General features: G+C 40.7%; 1 protein-coding gene across 1 annotated transcript in view; it reads left to right on the top strand.

Moving 5' to 3' along the window:
• Positions 1 to 17,030, top strand: part of UVRAG (UV radiation resistance associated) — a 90,638-nt gene extending 73,608 nt beyond the window's left edge. The window contains exons 14-15 of the mRNA XM_057376999.1: positions 2,085 to 2,176; positions 13,353 to 17,030. Coding sequence (XP_057232982.1) covers positions 2,085 to 2,176; positions 13,353 to 14,055 — 795 coding nt within the window. The 3' untranslated portion in view covers positions 14,056 to 17,030. The remainder of the gene's footprint in view (positions 1 to 2,084; positions 2,177 to 13,352) is intronic.
• The last annotated feature ends 2,076 nt before the right edge of the window (positions 17,031 to 19,106 follow it).

Here is a 19,106-nt window from a genome sequence, read left to right as displayed (position 1 = left end):
CCAAAGTAATTTTTCTYTCTGAAACTCAGACAAGCATAAAAATAATTTCCAATTTCAAGAGCCTYTTTTTRTGTTAAACTAATTGTTTGGGAGAARTCAGAAATTTTTGGAACCCAAGATACTTTCCTGCATCTTACTGTCAGCAATTATGTAAACAGGTGTGTAATTCTAAACAAAAGAAATTTAACTTTGAATGGGACTGTTCCATGTTTCAGAGTAAGTAGCTCTGTCAGCATTGAATTCGTGCAGTTACTGTGTGCCTGTATCGGAGTGCAGTGGAGACTTCTATGGTRAACATATGCTGAGAACAGCCTTTKAAATTGGTAGTKCTTCATTCCAATAGCCTTACATCTYGGTTTAGAGACAAGTTTGGGAGAAAACTCTGGAATGAGCATTTCCTCTGTAGAAAAGGGTTTCAGTAATCCTTTCCTGCCGATRCAAAATGAGTATTCATCAGTGAAAGTGAAAAAAGCCAGCTATTTATTGACAGAGTGCCCGCACTGTATGGGGGAAAAAAAATTGCTAGCTGTTAGATATTGAACCTTCAGAGCCTTACCCCCACTCACACATACCCACCCACAGCAGAAGAAAAAAAACCCAAAATGCCAGGGGAAGGGGAAACAAACCTGCTAATCATGTGGCGAGAAAAAACGAAATGGTGCCGGCTTTTTGCTCAGTCAAGGAAGAACAGTCCATGCAGTGGCTCAGGAGAAAGGAAGACAGAGGGGAGCCTGCTGAACCTCCAGTGTTGGTCTTCTCCTCRCAGCAGACRAAGCTGGTGGATTCAGAGTCCTTTCTATCATTGATTGAGCTTTCCCTGAGGTTTGGGGCCAGGCGGAGTCGCTCTGGCAGCTCCCTGCAGGTCACTGACCGTCTCCTTGGGATTGTCTGATCTCGGACCAAAACCCARGTCAAACAGTTCCAGAAGGAGCAACAGAAGCCACCAGAGGGTGGTTACTGCAGTCCAGGGAAGGAAACTTCTTGMCTAAGCTAACAAGACCCAAGCTGGCTAAAAACAGCAATATAACCCATCCCCACCACAAGCTGAGCACACAGGAGTGAGGCTGAAAACAAAGCTGGCACAAGAGCTCCTGCAGTTGCCGGCCCTTCCCCGGACCCATCTTAAAGCTAAAGGAACCATTCCAGGGCACAGAGCAGACAATAAGGCAGTAGAATATCATCCTAAAATCACCCCAAGACACCTTAGAGATACTGGTATGTAGGGATTTTTTTTTTCATATGTTAACCATACAAGGGATAATTTTCTCTGCAAAGTTCTGTGAAGTTTTGAGATTCTAACTTGAAAGACAGACTTCTTCCCTTCCATGTGCTGTTTTCTTTGGAGGTGTTTTTAATCTGGAGACTTAAACATGGAGTTCATAATTCCCAGCAGTGACAGTTATGTCATGTGTACATCGTTTGATAATCTAAGGGTAAGAACAACTTGCAGGAGTCAATATYCAGGTTAAGTATGTCAATGTTTAAGCCTTTATCATCACTACATGGCATGGCATCTGATTTAAGTGCTGGATTTAATTATGATGCTAATAATGGGAGTTKAAATGTTGATGTGAATTGTATAAGGAGCACAGATATTGATCAATTGTGACAATATATATTTTTACTCATTGATGTTACTATAATAATTCTCTTAGTGATTCCATATACACTGATGCACTCAGACTGACAAGTACACACAAATATTTGGAATTCATGAATACAGAACATTGTGTTGGAATTTGGTCTTTTCCCGTAATGGGTGTGATTTTATTAATCTGTGCAGCTGCTCTCCTGTTGTAGATAGAAAATAGAAATAGTGTAAGGAGGTTTAAGAGTCAGATTGACTGATTATTTTGTCTCCGTTCTTAGGTGGGTTTTCTAATACAAGTAGTAAATCGAGCATTTCCTTGAGGAGAATAAATATCTTGGAACTGCTGGATAATCATCCTTTTTAAAAAGATTTTTTTTTAAATCTCCTTTAAAAGATTTTTTAAAAACCTAGTAAATTAACTGAYTATGATGCTATATTCTTTGGGATTTGGAAAGCTGTGCTAATTTTAGGACTTTTTTTTCTGTTCTTGTAGCTTAGATATCAGCATGGGCTAAGTACTCCAGATCTAAGGCAAACTCTTCCTAACCTGAAAAACTTCATGGAGCTTGGGCTAATGGTTAGATGGTAAGTATTTATTTTTTGTGATTTGAAAGAAAGAGGGGGATGCTACAAAAAAATTGAAGGTAAGGATTTGTGACAAACGAGCAACGCCTCTTCATAAGCAGAGGATGCTTGGTGAGATTATGGCCTTCCCAAAATACAGACACTGTAACTGTCCTCAACATTCTACTCATTCTACTCTGCTSTTACAAATTCTTCCATATGATGGAACACTTCTCTCTCCTCAGTGTAGAGATGATGTAGCAGGGGAATCCTGTTTGAAAAAACAATGTCCTTCACTAGAGGAAAGTGAATTAATTGTTGTCTTAAGACTGTAATTAAYGTGTGGTAACACGTGCACCTTCTGTATCAAATTGCCTTAGCAGAGCAGGTGATAGCCTCGGCAGTCCCTGACTGTGTAATTCAAGTGAGCTGCATAGGAATCTGAATGATAATCAGCATAACCTCTCTTGTAGTATAATTTCTGCTAATGAAAACAGCTGTTGCATGTTGAGTGTTGTTGCTAAAGGAGAAGCTACATTAGTAAATAACTGAAGGTTATAGTATCTTCCAGCAAAATCCTGGGTGCTTCTGCTCTGATTCACTCTGGAGGATTCAAACTCTTGTTCCGCAGAAAATCAAATCTGACTGGTTTCTATGTTTTAAGACTAAAATTAGTTTAGGTTTATCTTGCAGCAATTGTTTGAACATGAAGCTTAGCCAGCTCTCCTTAAGCTGAGGTGAACTTCATTTTCTAAATGTGGAAACGCAGTTTATTACCCACTGTACTTCAGCAGGTGATAAATAGTTTGTATTCACATTGTTTTAATTTATGTTCTTTGAAGTGTGTGTGCTCATGTGGCTTCCTGCCTTAAGCAATTACTTTGTCCTGCATTCTCATCGTAGAATCATAGAATAGKTTTGTTCTCCTGCCCTCTTAACTCTTGTGAGCAAAGCAGTTTCTTCTCCCTACRTTTTTCTCTATTAAAAATTGATTTTGATGTTAGAAGGTACTTGTATGAATACTACTATAACAAGTCACAGGTCACATAGAATGGTTTGGACTGGAAAGAACCTTAAAACTTACCCAGTTCCCACTTCCTGCCATGGGCAGGGACACCTCCCACTAGACCTGGTTGCTCCAAGCCCTGGCCAACCTGGCCTTGAACACTTTCAGGGATGGGACAGCCACAGCCTCTCTGGGTAACGGGTTGCCAACACCTCACCACCCTCATAGGGAAGAATTTCTCCCCAGTATCCCATCTAACCCTACCCTTTGGCAGTAGGAAACCATTTCCCCTTGTCCTGTCATTTCAGGCTCCCCTCCAAAGTCCCTCTCCAGTTCACTTGGAGTCCCTTTAGGCACTGGCAGGGGCTCTAAGGTGTCCCTGGAGCATTCTCTTTTCCTGGCTGAACACCCCCATCTCCACATTGCCAGCTGGAGTCTTGGCAAAGGAAAGCAAATAYAGGAGGAGAAAACATTTCCTCTTTGAGCAATACTGTAAAAAGTGTTACTTGATGGAAATTCAGCTCAGCCAACACAGAAAGTAAACAGGCCCTGAGAAAAGGAAGCTCAGCCCCTTGTGYGGTTTTATATTGTAAATAATTTCAGTCACAGTTGAAAAGATTCTCCCTGCTTTTCTTTTTACCCTTTAGCAAGATGCATTAAGAAAAGCTTTCTTCATTGGGAAAATATCACTATGAGTTTTTGTGTGATGTCCATCATGGTAGTGTAAAAATTCTCAGATGATGTGTGGTCCCCTCAGCAAATCTAAAAATGAAAAGCCAAACTGTAATTTCTGTAGCACTTCTCTCTGTTCATCAGTAGAGTGGGAGAGGTGCAGATGTCTCCTACAGTCTTGAATAAACAGAAGTGGGTTGACCCTAGAACATGTGAAATGGGAAACATTTTCAGTGTGTATAGCTGTTCTTCCCTTCTGGCACGTGCTGGCTTTGTAGAGCTGATCTTGGTTATGTCTTGGAAGTTTTGCCATTGTATAACCCTGTTTTTGTTTTCTATAGGTGATGCGCAATCATTTACAAGACAAAGCACTTCTTTTTTTGACTGGATAATATTTCCAAACATGTAGGAATATTAGGCATAGTTTTTTGGGTGTATCACATTCCCTTCTTCCCTCCATGGATGTCTATGTCTCATTTCCTTCTTGCATGAATAGTTGTTAATTTTTAACTTTTTTTTAGAACTGATTGTTCCAAACAATGCTTCTTAGTGCCTCCTAATAATATRAATGGAAATGAGGCTTTGCAGGGAGCCTAGCTTGAGAGGAAAACTGGCTAGACTTTTATAATTGAGTAGAATACAGATGTCCACTGTCCTGTGAGTAATACCTGATTCCATGCATTCAAACAAACAGAAAGGCTGTAGCTGTTACAATGAAGATTTGAAGGAATTTTTTTCAGATTCCTGTATGTGGGTTATCTGGTGCCCTCTGCTACAAACTGTAGTCAGTAAAATATTTCCAGATTATTCTTTCTTTGCAGGATAAGGGCAGGGAGACGTGAGAGTTTATTATCTACATATTCACTTGCACTTCACTTGTTTGGTCCTCTTGCTGGTTTTCAGTTTCCTTTCTGAGCATTGTAGTTGGGTTTTTCTGAATTTAAATTCTGTCACTACCATAATCTTTACTACTTTAGATTAAAAACAAACGCAAAGCCTTTGTAGAAGAGCTCACCTATTTCATACATCTATCAGAGCAAATTTGTCTTTAAAGTCTCTGCTTCAGCCTTCTGTAAGTTCCCCTGTTTTGCCTGGAGCTCTGGGCTAGCCTTGGGCCCTTTGGAARGTCTGCAGAGTCCAGTGTCTGTGCATCAAGGTTTAGTGGCTGATTCCCTCTGCCTGGTGACATTTGTGTTATTTTGGTTTCTCAAGCATGACACTTAAATGATTAATACATGTTTTCACATTCCAACATGTATGATTTATTGCAGCAAGTTTGCAGGTCTACAAGCTCTGCTTCCCTCTTCATATCTCTCTTGGCACCAATATYCTGCTGTGTTTACTTTTCTTCCCCYTTAACCCTAYTGCAAAATATTATTTGTGATGTATGCAGACAAAATCTAGGCAGATCTCTTGGTTCCCTCTCACACTGTTAAAGGTTACAGAGCTGCAAAAACTTTCCTGTTATTAAACCTGCATGTTGACTCTTAAGGTGAAAGATGATGAGCCAAAGTTGTTGMTTTAAACTGTCTCAATTGTGGTACCCAAAACTTTTCTGTTTCCTTTTGGGAATAATTTTCACTGTTTCCAGTTTTTTAGTCCTGGAKTCTAGCTGGCATCCAGAAAAGTAGCTCAGGTTTTTAGGTTAGTTTTTGTGTATGCAAAAGGCCCTATGCAGATTTTCTCTTAAKTTCTCTTATTTTGTAAGCACGCAGTTTATTCCAGCATTTGAGGCTGAATCATAGAAAGGTTCAGATTGGAAGAGATCTTGAGGTCGCATTGTTCTCTCCCTGCTGCCATGGGCAGGACACCTTCCACTAGACCAGGTTGCTYCAAGCCCTGTCCAGCCTGGCCTTGAACRCTTCCAGGGATGGGGCAGGCACAGCTTCTCTGAGCAAACWGTGCCAGGGCCTCACCACCTTCACAGGGAAGAATTYCTTCCTAAACTCTAACCTRAAKCTCTCCTCTTTTGGTTTAAAACYATTCCCCCTTGTCCTGTCCCTCTCMATCTGTTAAAAAAGTTGCTCTCCCTGTTTTTCTGAAGTCCCCTTCAAATCCTCACTTTTGTGTAGCCTGTACATTTTTAACGTAGTTTTATTCCTTTTTACATGTTCAGATTTACCTTCACAAGTTTAGGCTCTTTACATCATGGTTGCATTACATCAAGAGACAGAATCATTTTCTCTCCTTCAGCTTGTTTTTTATTCACTCTGTGTAACTTACGAGGGATAGTATTTATGATTAAAAGCAAGTAAAGAACATGCTGCAAAAGTGAGCAGTCTAGTGAGATTTTTTTTCTAGTGGATAGGCAGTAGACTTATCTAATGCCGGCAGATACAAGATACTCCTTTGGAAGGGCTTGTCTCTAGTCAGGGAGATGCCCTTTTGAGCTGCATTTAAAGGCTTTCCTCAGAAATAATTGTGTGCTAAGCTTAAATTTCTGTTTTGAGGGTATGTCTTGATTCATAAACTGCTATTAATCAAGAGGAGCCCAAAACAGTCTTATGAAGACTCTGTTGGCTTCATTTATGAAGCTTTCATTATTTAAAAATGTGTCTCAGAATTTCTTAGCTGTCAAAAGATGCAATTTCATCTTAACTTCATATTGGCATCTTTCCTGTTGCTATTGTGCATTATTTAACCAGTAATCTCTAAGAWGGTGAGAAACTATTATTGCTTTTTAGCACAGTTGACATAATACTGGCTTTGAGCTGCTCGTGGAGCTTCAAGATGTCTAGATGCAAGCATTTCAGATGGCTATAAACCAACTTAAACACATTCACTTAGCGTTCTTAYTGCCATGAAGTCATAGTTTGCAACTAAAAAGATCAAATGGTATTTAAGTTTTTGGATTTTTTTTAAAGCCTTCTCATACCAAAGAGCTGTAGCTGTGGATTTTGGCTTTTGGCCAGGCAATCAAGATTTAGTCTTTTGTCCAGCTGTGATYCAGTAATGTTCCTCAGAGGAAACATTTTCTTGGGAGGAAAAGATACATATTTGAGCCTGTGAATTGTATTCTATCCCTTATATTGCTTTRCAGTTTCTCTTAGCCTCTTGCAGACAGATTACATAATCACAGATGAATCAGACTGAAGAAACTTTTTATCAAAACTGTAACGAGAATATGTTCACTAAAAAAATAATTTCACACATGTTTGTATCTTACTTTAGTCATTTTATCTCGCCTTTTTATAGTGTCTTCTGCCTTAGGGCTAAGAATGCTCAAACTGACTACTTAGTAACTAGTGAAAACCAATATTTTGGGAGAAAATAGCTACTTTGTCATTTTACTGCCAGAAAAAAAGTTAGAGCTGAAGTCAGACTGTTACAAATTGGCTTTTGAGATTTGGATGCAGTTGAAACGTTGAGAGTGGTGATAATGTCATTCTCTTATCTAGAATGTCCAATAAGCCTGAGGCTTCTCTTTTTTTTTCAGTTTAGAAATCCTGTTTTCTGACAGGAACTGTACATACCTGTATGTGTAACCAGTTAGAGTGTCATCCAACCTGATCACTAAAAGTCATTAGGGCCTGATGACARTTAATCAAATCAGTTTTTATATTCCACAAGCTGCAGGCTATTCTTTTTAGACAGGCATCCACACCTGTTTGCTTTCTCAGGAGACCGACCAAGGAATTGTGGCTGGAAGCTGAAGCAGCTCAACCCAAGTAACTCAGCTCAAGKCTGTGCCTTAGAGTAAAGAGCTGTGCTCCTGCAAGCCAAACCCTTGTCATTTGGACCATACCTGACAGTCTCTAAAGTTTCTGAGTAATTGCAGGATAGTTTTCTAACATTACTTCCTTTTTTATATACTTTTATGTATTTTTTATTCATTTCATGAGCTGTGAAGCTCAAAGGGGATGGGGCAATGTCTTTAAACTAAAAAGAGGGTGGGTTTAGATTAGAGATGAGGAAGCAGCTCTTCCGTGTGAGGTTGGGGAGGCCTTGGCASAGGCTGCCYGGAGAAGCTGTGCCTGCCCCATCTCTGGAAGTGTTCAAGGCCAARTTGGATGGGSCTTGGAGCAACCTGGTCTAGTGGAAAGCRTCTCTGCCTATAGCRGGAGGATTGCAACTAGATGGTCTTCAAGGTTGCTTTCAGCCCAAASCSTTCTGGGATTTTATTCTGAGGTTCTTTCTCTGTACTTTGCCTTAYGTGAATGCGGTGAATACTGATAACAGCATAGCCTTTTCCTCAAGGAAAACACAAATGGAATAGAGACCCTCCATCAGCTGCTTGTTTTCACAGAGATTAATAGCAACCTTGTAGTTCTGAACTCTGTGCCTCTCTCTGAATGTTACTTTTGAGCTAAAACCTCAGTATGACTTCAGTTCTCATCTGGAGGGGAGGTGATGGCACAGGAAAAGTCATAACAATTTAGTCCACTGTACCCAGAACCATTATGGGTTTGTTTTACTTGCCTGCAAGACTGTGACAATTGTTCTGCTTAAAAGTCTRTGGAGTGCTATTCATCTTCTCATGTTTGCCTTGTAGGCACTTGTCACTCAGCCTGGGCTTGTTGCTTAGGTTGCCCCTGTGATCAAGAAGAGGCATCCAGGGAAGATGACTTACCCACTGATCATAACTGGCTCTCGATAGGGGATTACCACCCGCTTCTCATTTTCCTTCTCCAGTGACTGTGGAAGGAGCCCAGGCAATGAACTCTTGAATCACTGATCTCCAAAGTCCTTCATGCATATTTACTTCTATCTAGATGCTCTAGGTAATATTTGATAAGCAGATAACCCATACCATTGACTTCATTCCTCCATTCTCAGTTTTGGTTTGTTCTCTCTGTACTTTTTCCTGACTGAAGCTGAAGCTATCCTGTTCACACTTACTGGTAACAATGGACAGTTTCTGAACTCTGCCCCCAAATTTCTCTAGCTTAAAACCTGGTTATGAAGTSTTAAGGTCCATTTCACTGCATGTTGTTCAAGGAACCCAGTTGCAAGTGCTTTTTGTTCTAATATATTAGTTTGAACACTTGCACAATRAATGGGATAATTCCTGCTTTACTGCCCTRTGGGGCAGCCTTTATGTACTCTGTTAACTGAGAAGTTATTTTGTAGATGAGAGAGATTAACACTTTGCTACTGCTACATTTAGCATGRTATGGATTTGGTATAGAACATTCTGCCAGTTCAATTTATTAAGGAAGGGAGGAATTTTTGGCTGCTGGACTAAGGAGATACTGTTCAGGTATATCTAACATGTTAGCTTGAGTAGCCTTGTCATAACAACCTCTTTAAAAACTCTCCTGATTCCACAAACTAATTAATTTCTCACCCATTTGCCTGTAAGGTCTAATTTTACAAAAGAATTTAGGCATGTTTCTTTTGAGGAAGAATTTAAATTTACACATCCACTGCAACAATTGTTAAAGCTGTTTTTCTTGTGCTGATTAGACACCACAGTTTTCATGTTCGTATACTCAGACACATTTCTTCTGCTTCATAGATGAGTTGCTGCTGTGCCTAAATTGAGAATTTGATCAGCACTTTCTGAAGAATGAGAGTATCCTAAGTTGAAGGGACACATAGGACCATCAATTCTTAACTCTGGCCCTTACAGTTCTCCCCAACAAACGCACCCTGTGCCTGAGAGCATTGTCCAAATAATCCTTGAGCTCTGGCAGCCTTGGGGCTGTGACCACTGCCCTTGGGAGACTGTTCAGTGCCCCGACCACCCTCTGGGGGAAGAACCTTTTCCTGATAACTAACATAAATCTACCCTGACACAGTTCCAGCCATTCCCTTGGTCACAGAGAGCAGAGCTGCTGCTCCACTGCCCTTTGGGGAGAACTGCAGACTGTGGGGAGATCCTCARACTCCTCCAGGCTGARCAAGCCAAGTGACCTCARCTATTCTGCAGGTAACTTGAGATTTACCAATTAGGCAGTCCTATGCYATACTGAAGTCTTTGTCCTTTAAAGAGTCCAATCTAAGATAAATTGATTTGAGGAAGTTTGAGATACAGTGCAACAGGTAAGAGGTATTACTCGCTCAGGGTGRCAAAGAGAATTTGCCTTGAGTTTGATCTTCCTGATTACCTGTGTGTTGCAAAACAGTGTGCCTCTGCAACTTCAGGAGCTGGGATTAAAYTTAGGCTTGCTTTCTGCTCTTTCCCTTCTCATCCTCCTCATCTGAGATGACACTTATTCTTGTGAGGTCTTGCATCTTCTGCTGCAAGATAATGAATGCAACAGAGGGGTCCACTCCATAGCTATCTATCAGCTGCTGTTCAGGCAACTGTGTTTGTAAATTTGTCTGAGCCCAGTTATGACTGCTTATATTCCAGGCAAGAGTTTTTATCACTCAAATATTGTGTAAAGAGTAGATAGTCTTGTCACTRTTTTAACAAACACACATCTGTACTTGGATCCACAAGGTACAGCTTGAAATTCTTCCTGGATTAGATTTTATTCTCTTCAATACCCATTTTAACCTGTCAATTGAACAAGATCCAGAGAAGTGGCAGAATTTCCTATAAACCATGTAGTCATTCTGCCTAGAAGGGGAGATGGGAAGCCCTTACTGGGTGTTACAGATCTGATGCTTTGACATCAAACTCTTCTTTTACTTTGTGAGGGATACAAGTGTTCTGTACTTCTGTAGCTGCCATAGAGACTGGTCCTACTGTTGCTGTGGAAATCCTTTGGTAAACCTGAGCACAAACTGTTGGCAGAACAACTAACATCATACATTTCTGCATCTGCCACCCATTGCACATGAGGAGAAAGAAGTTATCCTTCCAGTAAATCTTACATTATTCCTAGTCTTGGGTTTTTTGTTGATTTTTTTTTTCTTTGGTTGGTTGGTTTTGTTGGTGAGGGTTTTCAAAATTTTTTTTTTGTTTTAATTATTGTTTCAAATGTGGGGATTGTTTCTTTGAATTGCAGACTGCCTTGGTTCCAATTCAGCAGGAATATATTTCCATTTCTTGACATCTTGATAGAAACCAAGCAGAATGATTTTATTGTTATTGCTGCAGGGGGTATAGCACTGAAAACAGTTTTGGRGAATGGACYRTCTCTCTTTAAAAGGGATGRCAATCGTAGAATCATTAAGGYTGGAAAATACCACTAAGCCTCTAAGATCATTGAGACCAGCCATTCCCCCAGCATTCCTAAGGACACCACTGACTCATGGCCCCAAGTGCCACATCCACACATATATACAGTATGTGGCCCTTGAGTTTGAAAATGAGCTCCAGTGGGAATGGTGTCCACCTCATCTTCTTGCAAACTACCTCACTGTTTTAAGTGCTAATGGGAAATGGATTAGTCAGATAGGTCCAGAGTTAAGAACACATTATACACAGCTCATTCTAGAGCTGCAAAAAGCTCAAAGCTCTCTTGCCTGGAGGCTTGAATCTGGCTTAGGCTTATCTTAGCAGAAAGAGTAATCTCAGCCTGTGCTTTGGGCTCAGTTCCATAAGGAAGAGCGGGAGAGGAAGGTGTTTCATGGCCAGTTCTGTTGCACAGAGCCTCTGCTTGACCTTCTTTCTGTGGCTCAAGGTGGAACGTGGATCTTGCCACATCTCTTTGRTAAGACGTGCAAATCACCATGTTACACCTGTCCTGCTCAGCTAGAGAAATAATTCAGCTCTGCAACATGGTTGTATTTAGAATGGGAAAGACAGCAAAACCTTAGACCYCTTGCTCTGAAAAGCACCACCTGCTTCTTTGCAAAGTGTCCTATAATTTGAGTAGTGATCTGCAGTATTCAGCTGTCACTTGACCTGAGCAATTAGTTCACTTAAAAATGGGCTGATGTGTTCTTTGACCCAGTGAAGTGTCTTGAATGATAGCTGTCTTTGTGCAGAATGATATCTGCATATCTTGGAATTCAAGGTAAATTCCTAGAGCTTGTCATTTAATTATACAATAAATACTCTCATCAAATAAGTGATACAGGATATTCATTTATTTTCTGAACGAAGGCAGAAAGCACCAAACTGAGGGAAGGGAGGACAAAACTGATCATCTGTAATATATCTGCAGTGCACATAGCCCAAGTACARTTCACAAATCTCCTGCCTCAGATTCTTGTGTTTGTCGTATTACATCATTCTGAAAATAAGTGGTTGATGGTGTAGGCGTTGATTGACAGACAAAGCTGTAAAGGCATTATGGATTGCATTCAAAAGGTCTTAAACAGCTGTTGAAATTTASGAAAAAAGTTGATGTTTTTGCTGCTGTATTCATGTGTGGCCCTTAACCTCTCCACTGTCTGCAACTATGTGTTCTGAAAAACCCCCTCTCCTTAAGGAGATTGGAGGGTTTTGTGGAAGAGATGGAAGCCCTGCAGAGGTATTAAGGGACAGCCTGTGAGGAGGTAAGATGGGAGAGGAAATTAAACAGCAGTAGTACTACTCACTGCCCTCCCATGGGGATGCTTATTCTTCACAGAAGGACTTCTTGYAATCTACTTCATCCTATTTATAAAGGGGAGTAAAACAAGGAAAGTAATGTGGAAAAGGATCCACGCTAGGAACTACTCGTAACTGTTGTTTCAAAWTTTTTTCCTGCCAGACAGATCCCAAAATATATCAGGCCTTGAGCAGAAGGAGTTTCTTTTAAATGTAGTTCAGGAAGGAGTTTCATACTTAGAGTGTTGAGTCTTGTTTAGCAGATCAATAATAGCTGATTTTTTACGGGTTTTTTTTTATTTGACAGGAAAATTAACCTTATGCTAATGTCTGGCATAACTATTTGCATATAGGGTGGTGATTATATTTGAAAAAATATTAAGCCGATGAAAGAAAATTCTCATAACACACCCCAGATGATGTAAAGTGGATTTTCCAAATTGTAGAACTTGAGACAGTGAAAGTGGTTTGTGGAACTGTATTAAACAGTGACATCAGACTTGTGAATTAAGCGTGATTGGTTCATGTTCCTCAAGAAATAGCGGTTGACATTTGTTCAAAAAGTTTTGGAATGATTGGCACAGAAAAGCAGGAGATCTGGCAAGAATARCCTTCTGGAAATARTGAAGTTGGTTGTGGYTTTTCTTCTTTGTGTAKCTGTCAGTGAAGTCCACTGTTGGATTCTTTGCTCATGGAGAATTTAGCCATTATTATCACTTTTGAAGAGTTTATGATAGCCCAGTACAGACCATAAATACACAAATGGTTAGTAGTAATTGCATGAGTTAGTAATAGTTGCATGAAGTGCAACTTGGTCCAATAAAATGGTGTTAACAGTATGAATTAGCATAATGTGATGGTTTTCTTGGGTGATTGACTCTCCAAACCATAGAGCTGTGTAAGTGTTCCCACACGACCTCTCTGGTTTTCAGTACAGCTGTCCTCTGGAATGTCTTCATACAGTTGTTCTCTGGAATGTCTTCATACAGCACTAAACAGATTTGGGGTTTTAACACTTTAGGATACAAGTTGTTAGCCAAATGGAGCCCAGAGTTGTGATAAAATAATTGCTTCAGCCTTTGACTAAACATCTGTATTGCTCATGAGTATGCCTGACAGCTGTAATTTATCCTCTCCTTCTTTTATAGCGATCGACACCATACATCCAGTGCAATTCCTGTTCCAAAGAGACAGAGCTCGAGCTTCGGCAGATTGGATATTGGCTTTTCCAGTGGACTTCCTTCTCCAGATAAAGGACTCCGAAAAMGAGCCAGCACAGGAAATGAGAGACTACAGTACAAAACTCCTCCTCCTAGTTACAACTCTGCTTTAACTCAGCCTGTTGCTGTCACAGCTCGTGTTGGAGAGCTGGATAAAAAATCTGGCGCCCTATGTTCTTCCTTGGACACCTCTATGGAGTCCTCCAAAGGAAATACCAAGAAAGGCCAGGACTTGTGCAGTAGTTTAAATGGAGAAAACGGGAACCTAAACAATACCCAAGACCGGCAGGAATCTTTCCTGGGACGTTCTAGTGCAATAAACGGGGCATTTGTGCCTGACGAAGGCTCTGGCACCACGAGCAATGAACAGCCCTGTGAGTTTCAGSCCCCGCTCAACCCCGTCCTTTGCTGCACCGTGGAGCAGGCAGAGGAGATCATGGGTATGGAAGCAACAGGGTTCAGCGCAGGAGATCACCTGGAAGACTTTAACTCCATCCCAGTGGAGCACGCTGTGGCAGTGGAGTGTGATGAACAAGTTCTAGGRGAGTTTGAAGAGTTCTCTCGAAGGATCTATGCACTGAATGAGAACATGTCTAGCTTCCGCAGGCCACGTAAAAGTTCGGACAAGTGATCTCAGACAGGGATTTGGTAGCAGACATTGAGGTGAAATTAGTGATCTGAAATAGAAATAAAATTGCACTTATTCTTTATATTAATTATAAAAATAAAAAAGCTAAAGCTGTTCCTGTGGTGTTAGACAAATGGACTAGCGTGCAATAACACAGGATCGTGGTATATTCACAGCCCAGGTAAATTTTCATTCTGCTTCAAGTCCTTTTATGTCTGGTATTTATCAATTGTTGGATGTTTTGTGGGTTTTTTTGTTCTTTGGCATTGGAATCCATTTATAAAGGCTYTTCCTGAAAACATCTTCTAGTGCTGATCAGCCCCTTCTATGAATGTTTGTTAAGTTCTTAATTATTATTTAGAGTTAAATTTGTTTTAGACTTTTCAGAAGAAAAAAAAACCTTTAATTTAAAATACTTTTATGGTAAGATGTTATTACCTTCTCCCATCTACTCCTGTGTTTGCTTGAGCAATGTAGTCTGTATTAGAAAAATACCATGAATTTGTTACAATTGGTCAACTTTTTCTTGGCTGTGCTCTGTAGCCTTTGAAGTTCTAGTTTGCACTGAGGAGTCTTCAGTTGCCAGTGTGAACTTGCCAGAGAATGTGTGATATCTGCAGTTTTCTTGCTAATCAGAAATTACATTTGGGGGTTTTTCCACTGCTCCTTTCCTCCATACTTGTGTTTCCTATCACTGGAAACCTTGAGGAGTAAAATCACCTCTAAGGTTCTGTATAATAATCTCAGCCTGACCATTTCCCACTTAGGTCGGGCACAGACCTCCTTAGTAGAAACTTAATGAACCCAGTACCAGCATGGGGTTCATCTGTCACCCTCCAAGGTGTGCAGTGGGGATMGTGTACCCTGAGACACTTCAGACATCTTCCAGAAAACTGAGACTGGGAATGAAAACAGCACTTTGGAATTAGGTGAATGTGTAGAATTCMTCCACCCTCTGTAAAAAGGAGGCATTTAACATTATTCATTGGAGTTCATATTTTTGTTTAACCATTGATACTTTGAGGGAAGAAACTTCCAGCAGTCTGCTGGAGGTGCAGTTTGYTGTTGGGTAGATTACCACTGTCACATGTGTTCAGCTGCACTAATGGGAAAGCAGTCTGCAGCCTGCTTTGTGATTCCTGGTATTTGTTTCAGTTTGGATTTCATTGCTCTTGATTTCTATATTGTATACCCAAGAATCTGGGCTCAGCTGTGAGCTCTGAAATATRAAAATATAAAGCAGAATAAAAATACTTCATCATGCCTGGCTATTTTTTCCTTCCCTGGTTTATGTTTTCTTGTTAGCCCACAATCTAGCCTGCAATCTAAATTTACCATAAGGCTAGCCGAAATTAAATTTTTAAAAATGTGGGTATGTATRATCTCAGTTTTCTGTTGTCAAAACAAGATGTGTATGTGAGAAGAGGTTTACTAGCACTATTTTAGAATATGCATTTTTCAGGCAACGCCTTAATGATTGTATTAAAATATATTCACGTTTCTTCTGTTAGCTTTTAACGATTGTGTCTGCAGTTGAGTGTTTGGATCAAGCCTCTCTACAGCAGTTTGTTGGCTTTGGTCTGTCCCAGGGTGATGTGCTAGAGGAGAGCACCAGAGACCTTGATTCTTTGAGACACTGAACGTGATTTCAGGTGCAAAGTTGGAATATCCATGAGTATCTTTTCCCCTGAATTAGCTCCTCTGTTCCAACTTCATGAAGACTTCATCAAAGAAAGTGCTAAAGCATCTTGAAGCACTGCAGCAGCTTGAAGCACTGCCATCATGTTTGGGGGGGATTAGGTAGGAATCTCTTGTTTTGTTTTGGCCTAGAGAGGGAGAAATAGACACCTGAAAGTACAGCACTTAGTAGTGATGAGCATAAGATATTCTGTCCTAGGCCCTGTACCATCTTCTGATACCAGTGTAATTTCAGCTGAAATTCAGTAACTTTGGGTCAATTTTGCACCCTGTGGGATGGGATCTGGCACACTYGAGGCAGCACAGACCTGTTTGTACACACACTCTTGTTCTTGTTTATGTATAACATAGAGGCACTAGCTTATGTGTGGTGGTGACTTTTCAAAGCAACCCAAAGAGTAGTGAAGTCACTGTGTTTTGCAGGTGAACAAGGAGCGTCTTGGCACAATTAAGCAACACGTGAAATTAGGTTTGTAGAGCATCAGTGGGACTTAATTTTTTTTTCATTAGTAGCTTATTTTCTCAAGTTGCACAAACCAAATGAAGTCTAGTTCTTCTCCCCAATGTTGTGTTGCTGTTCCCCTTTAAGCCCTGTAATTGTTAATGTGTCAAACATCTCAGTTGATTTTTGCATCTGTTGCACAAAGCTGCTCAGATGGGCACTCTATGGATGTATCTTTAGTTAGCCTTAAATTATCCCTGTGTTTCTCTTCCACTTCTACCACTTTCCATGTTGCAGGTGGTGTGAGGTGGGACAGCATCACAGGGCTAATGAAGCATTGACCARCTCCTCGTGGCTGTGAGGATTGTACAGACTGCAGCCATCTCATAACTTTCTCCTTTTGGTGTTTATTTTTTTTCCACCCCCTGTAAATTACTTTGGAAATGGTGTAATGGAAGAGAAACAAACTAGGTTTGAGGGTGAGATGATAATCACAGTGTGCTTTCAATTTTCAAGAGCCTTTCAGCTCCTGCACAGCTGTGACACTCTTAAATGCCTGCAACTGTCTTCAAATGGATAAAGCATTTCATTGCAATCTTTCCCCCTCATTTGAAATTACTAAGACTTTTGAGCATATTAGTTTTGGAAGATCAGATCCCACTATATTTTTMTAGCAAGCACAACAGCATTGACTTATCCTTGCTTGAGCAGGTATTAAAAATAAGCAAGACCAGAATATCCCGTAGTAAATGACACATTAAAGCTATGTTGGCAATTGCAGGAAAGCTCATCTGTCTTTATAAAATAAAACTGATTTCGTATCTCTCAACTTGTGTGTCTTCTTTAATGGCTTCTTTGTGTTTGTTTTCTTTATGAGCGTGGTTTAAACCACAGTGTCCTTCCCAGCCCCAGAACTCCTTGGCTTATTATTCATCAAATCCATATTGCTCCAAATGTGCATATTTGGCAATAGGATTTGCTTGAAGAGCTGACTGCCTTGCTAGCTCCAAATCCTGTTTCAGAAGAGCTGGTATTACCGTTCTTTTTCATGCTACTCTGAAAAGAATGGTGTGCAGCTAGAAAAGTAGCTCCCACCTCGTTTGGTGCTGGGATTCAGTTGGATTTTAGACTTTTATGGATAGTGGCAATGCTGTGTTCCCTCCTTGGGGAAGCRTTGCTACTCATCCAGCAACTTCTGTGACCCCAGCTAATAATAAACATATGTCTGCCCAAAATGCTGATGTGTGTCTTGAGCAGGAGTCTGCTGCTCTAGTCTTGGCAGGAGTCTGTCCACAACTTAGTAGTCTCTGGTGGAAAGCAGCAAAATGTGAAGAGCTACAGGGTCTCTCCAGGCATCATCAGGGGTTTTTTTGGATTGGTTTTTTTTTTTCCTCCCGCCCAGTCTGTCTGTCAGCAGAGTAAAAAGCCAAGGCATCATCTGTGTAGTCCAAGTACTGAAGTGGGAAGATTCAGGAGAGAATTTTTACTTCAAGCTATTTTAAAACGTTGAGCAGCATGACTGAATTAGGGTTGCATGAAAGTGAGGAATAAGGAATGGAAAGAATAAGAAGGTGTTGCTGGAAGAGTGGACTTGATTGAGATCTGTGCCTCATTCTGTCACCTTGCAAATGGCCAGAGAGAATGTGTCTCCTTGCTTTCTGGATTTTGACCTTTGTCAARTGGAAGTGTTTGCATGTGCTCTGTCTGCTGTGAAATTATCTGATTGAGGTGGTCTCTCTGGGCAGCTGTGAACAGTCTGCAGGCAAACTGTTCTTAATCCCAGGAGAAAAAACATTTTCTGGGGCAAAAACTGTTCTTTAATCAAATCTTCTTTTGATTGCTATTATTTTAATATCAAAATGCAATATTGGTTTACAATTTTTTATTAAATAGTATGAAAGCTTTTTTTTCCCTAAATAATTGTGAGATGCCTGCTCTGCTGCTACTCTGTTTAGTAGTGAATGTATTGGCATTGGTTAGCTCAACATTTAATCTGTGTGATTCTTCAATCTCACTTTACTAGGTTACTTATAATAGAATCAGAATCATAGAATAGGCTTGGAAGGAACCTTCARCATCATCCAGTTCCACCTCCTGCCATGGGCAGGACACCTTGCCCTRGACCTCATTGCTCAGAGCCCCATCCAATCTGGTCTTGAACACTTCCAGGGATCGGGCATCCCCAGCTTTCCTGAGCAACCCGTGCCAGGGCCTCACCACCCTCACAAGCAAGGATTTTTTTCCCATTATCCCACCTAACCTTAACCTCTGGCAGTGGGAAGACATTCCCCCTGGTCCTGTCATTCCAGGCCCTTGTTCAGAGTCCCTCTACAGCTCTTTTTTTGAGCCCCTTTAGGCACTGGTAGGGGCTCTAAGATCTCCCTGGAGCTTTCTTCAGGCTGAAGAATCCTATTCTCTTTTGTTCTCATGGTAAAGCTGCTCCAGCCCTCACAGCATTTTTGTTCATGATGCTTGAACTGTGAGCTGAGCCTGGACTTCATAAGTCCATCTGGCCAGCTGGCTTATGTGGTTTGTTTTTTATGTCTCTATTAAAAAGGATTTTGCAGATCAGGTTGTATGGTTATGTCTCAGGTGTTAACCAACACCATGGATGAGAACTGATAGGCAACTCCTGAACTGCCATAGCATATTGATGGTGATATAAACTGATGTATAAAGATAGAACACTCCTACCTGCCTCAAAATTTCATACAAAATGCATTTATTTTTAAAATAAAGCAGTAAGGTAGTTCAGTCAATTAAGCTGCATGAAAAGCTGTAAACCTTGAACATGCAGATTTTGTACTGGTAGAAAACATGCCAGCCAGGCCATTGTGCTTCTGCCAGGCGTGTGGGTGTGGTGATTGCACTGTGTAGACAGGGCAGGCAGAGGAACTCCTGCTCTTGGGGAGAT

The sequence above is a fragment of the Malurus melanocephalus genome, unplaced genomic scaffold (assembly GCF_030028575.1).
Source record: "Malurus melanocephalus ecotype Western Australia unplaced genomic scaffold, MMel_1.1 scaffold_298, whole genome shotgun sequence".
Lineage (NCBI taxonomy): Eukaryota > Metazoa > Chordata > Aves > Passeriformes > Maluridae > Malurus > Malurus melanocephalus.
This window is presented reverse-complemented; position numbering and strand designations above follow the sequence as displayed.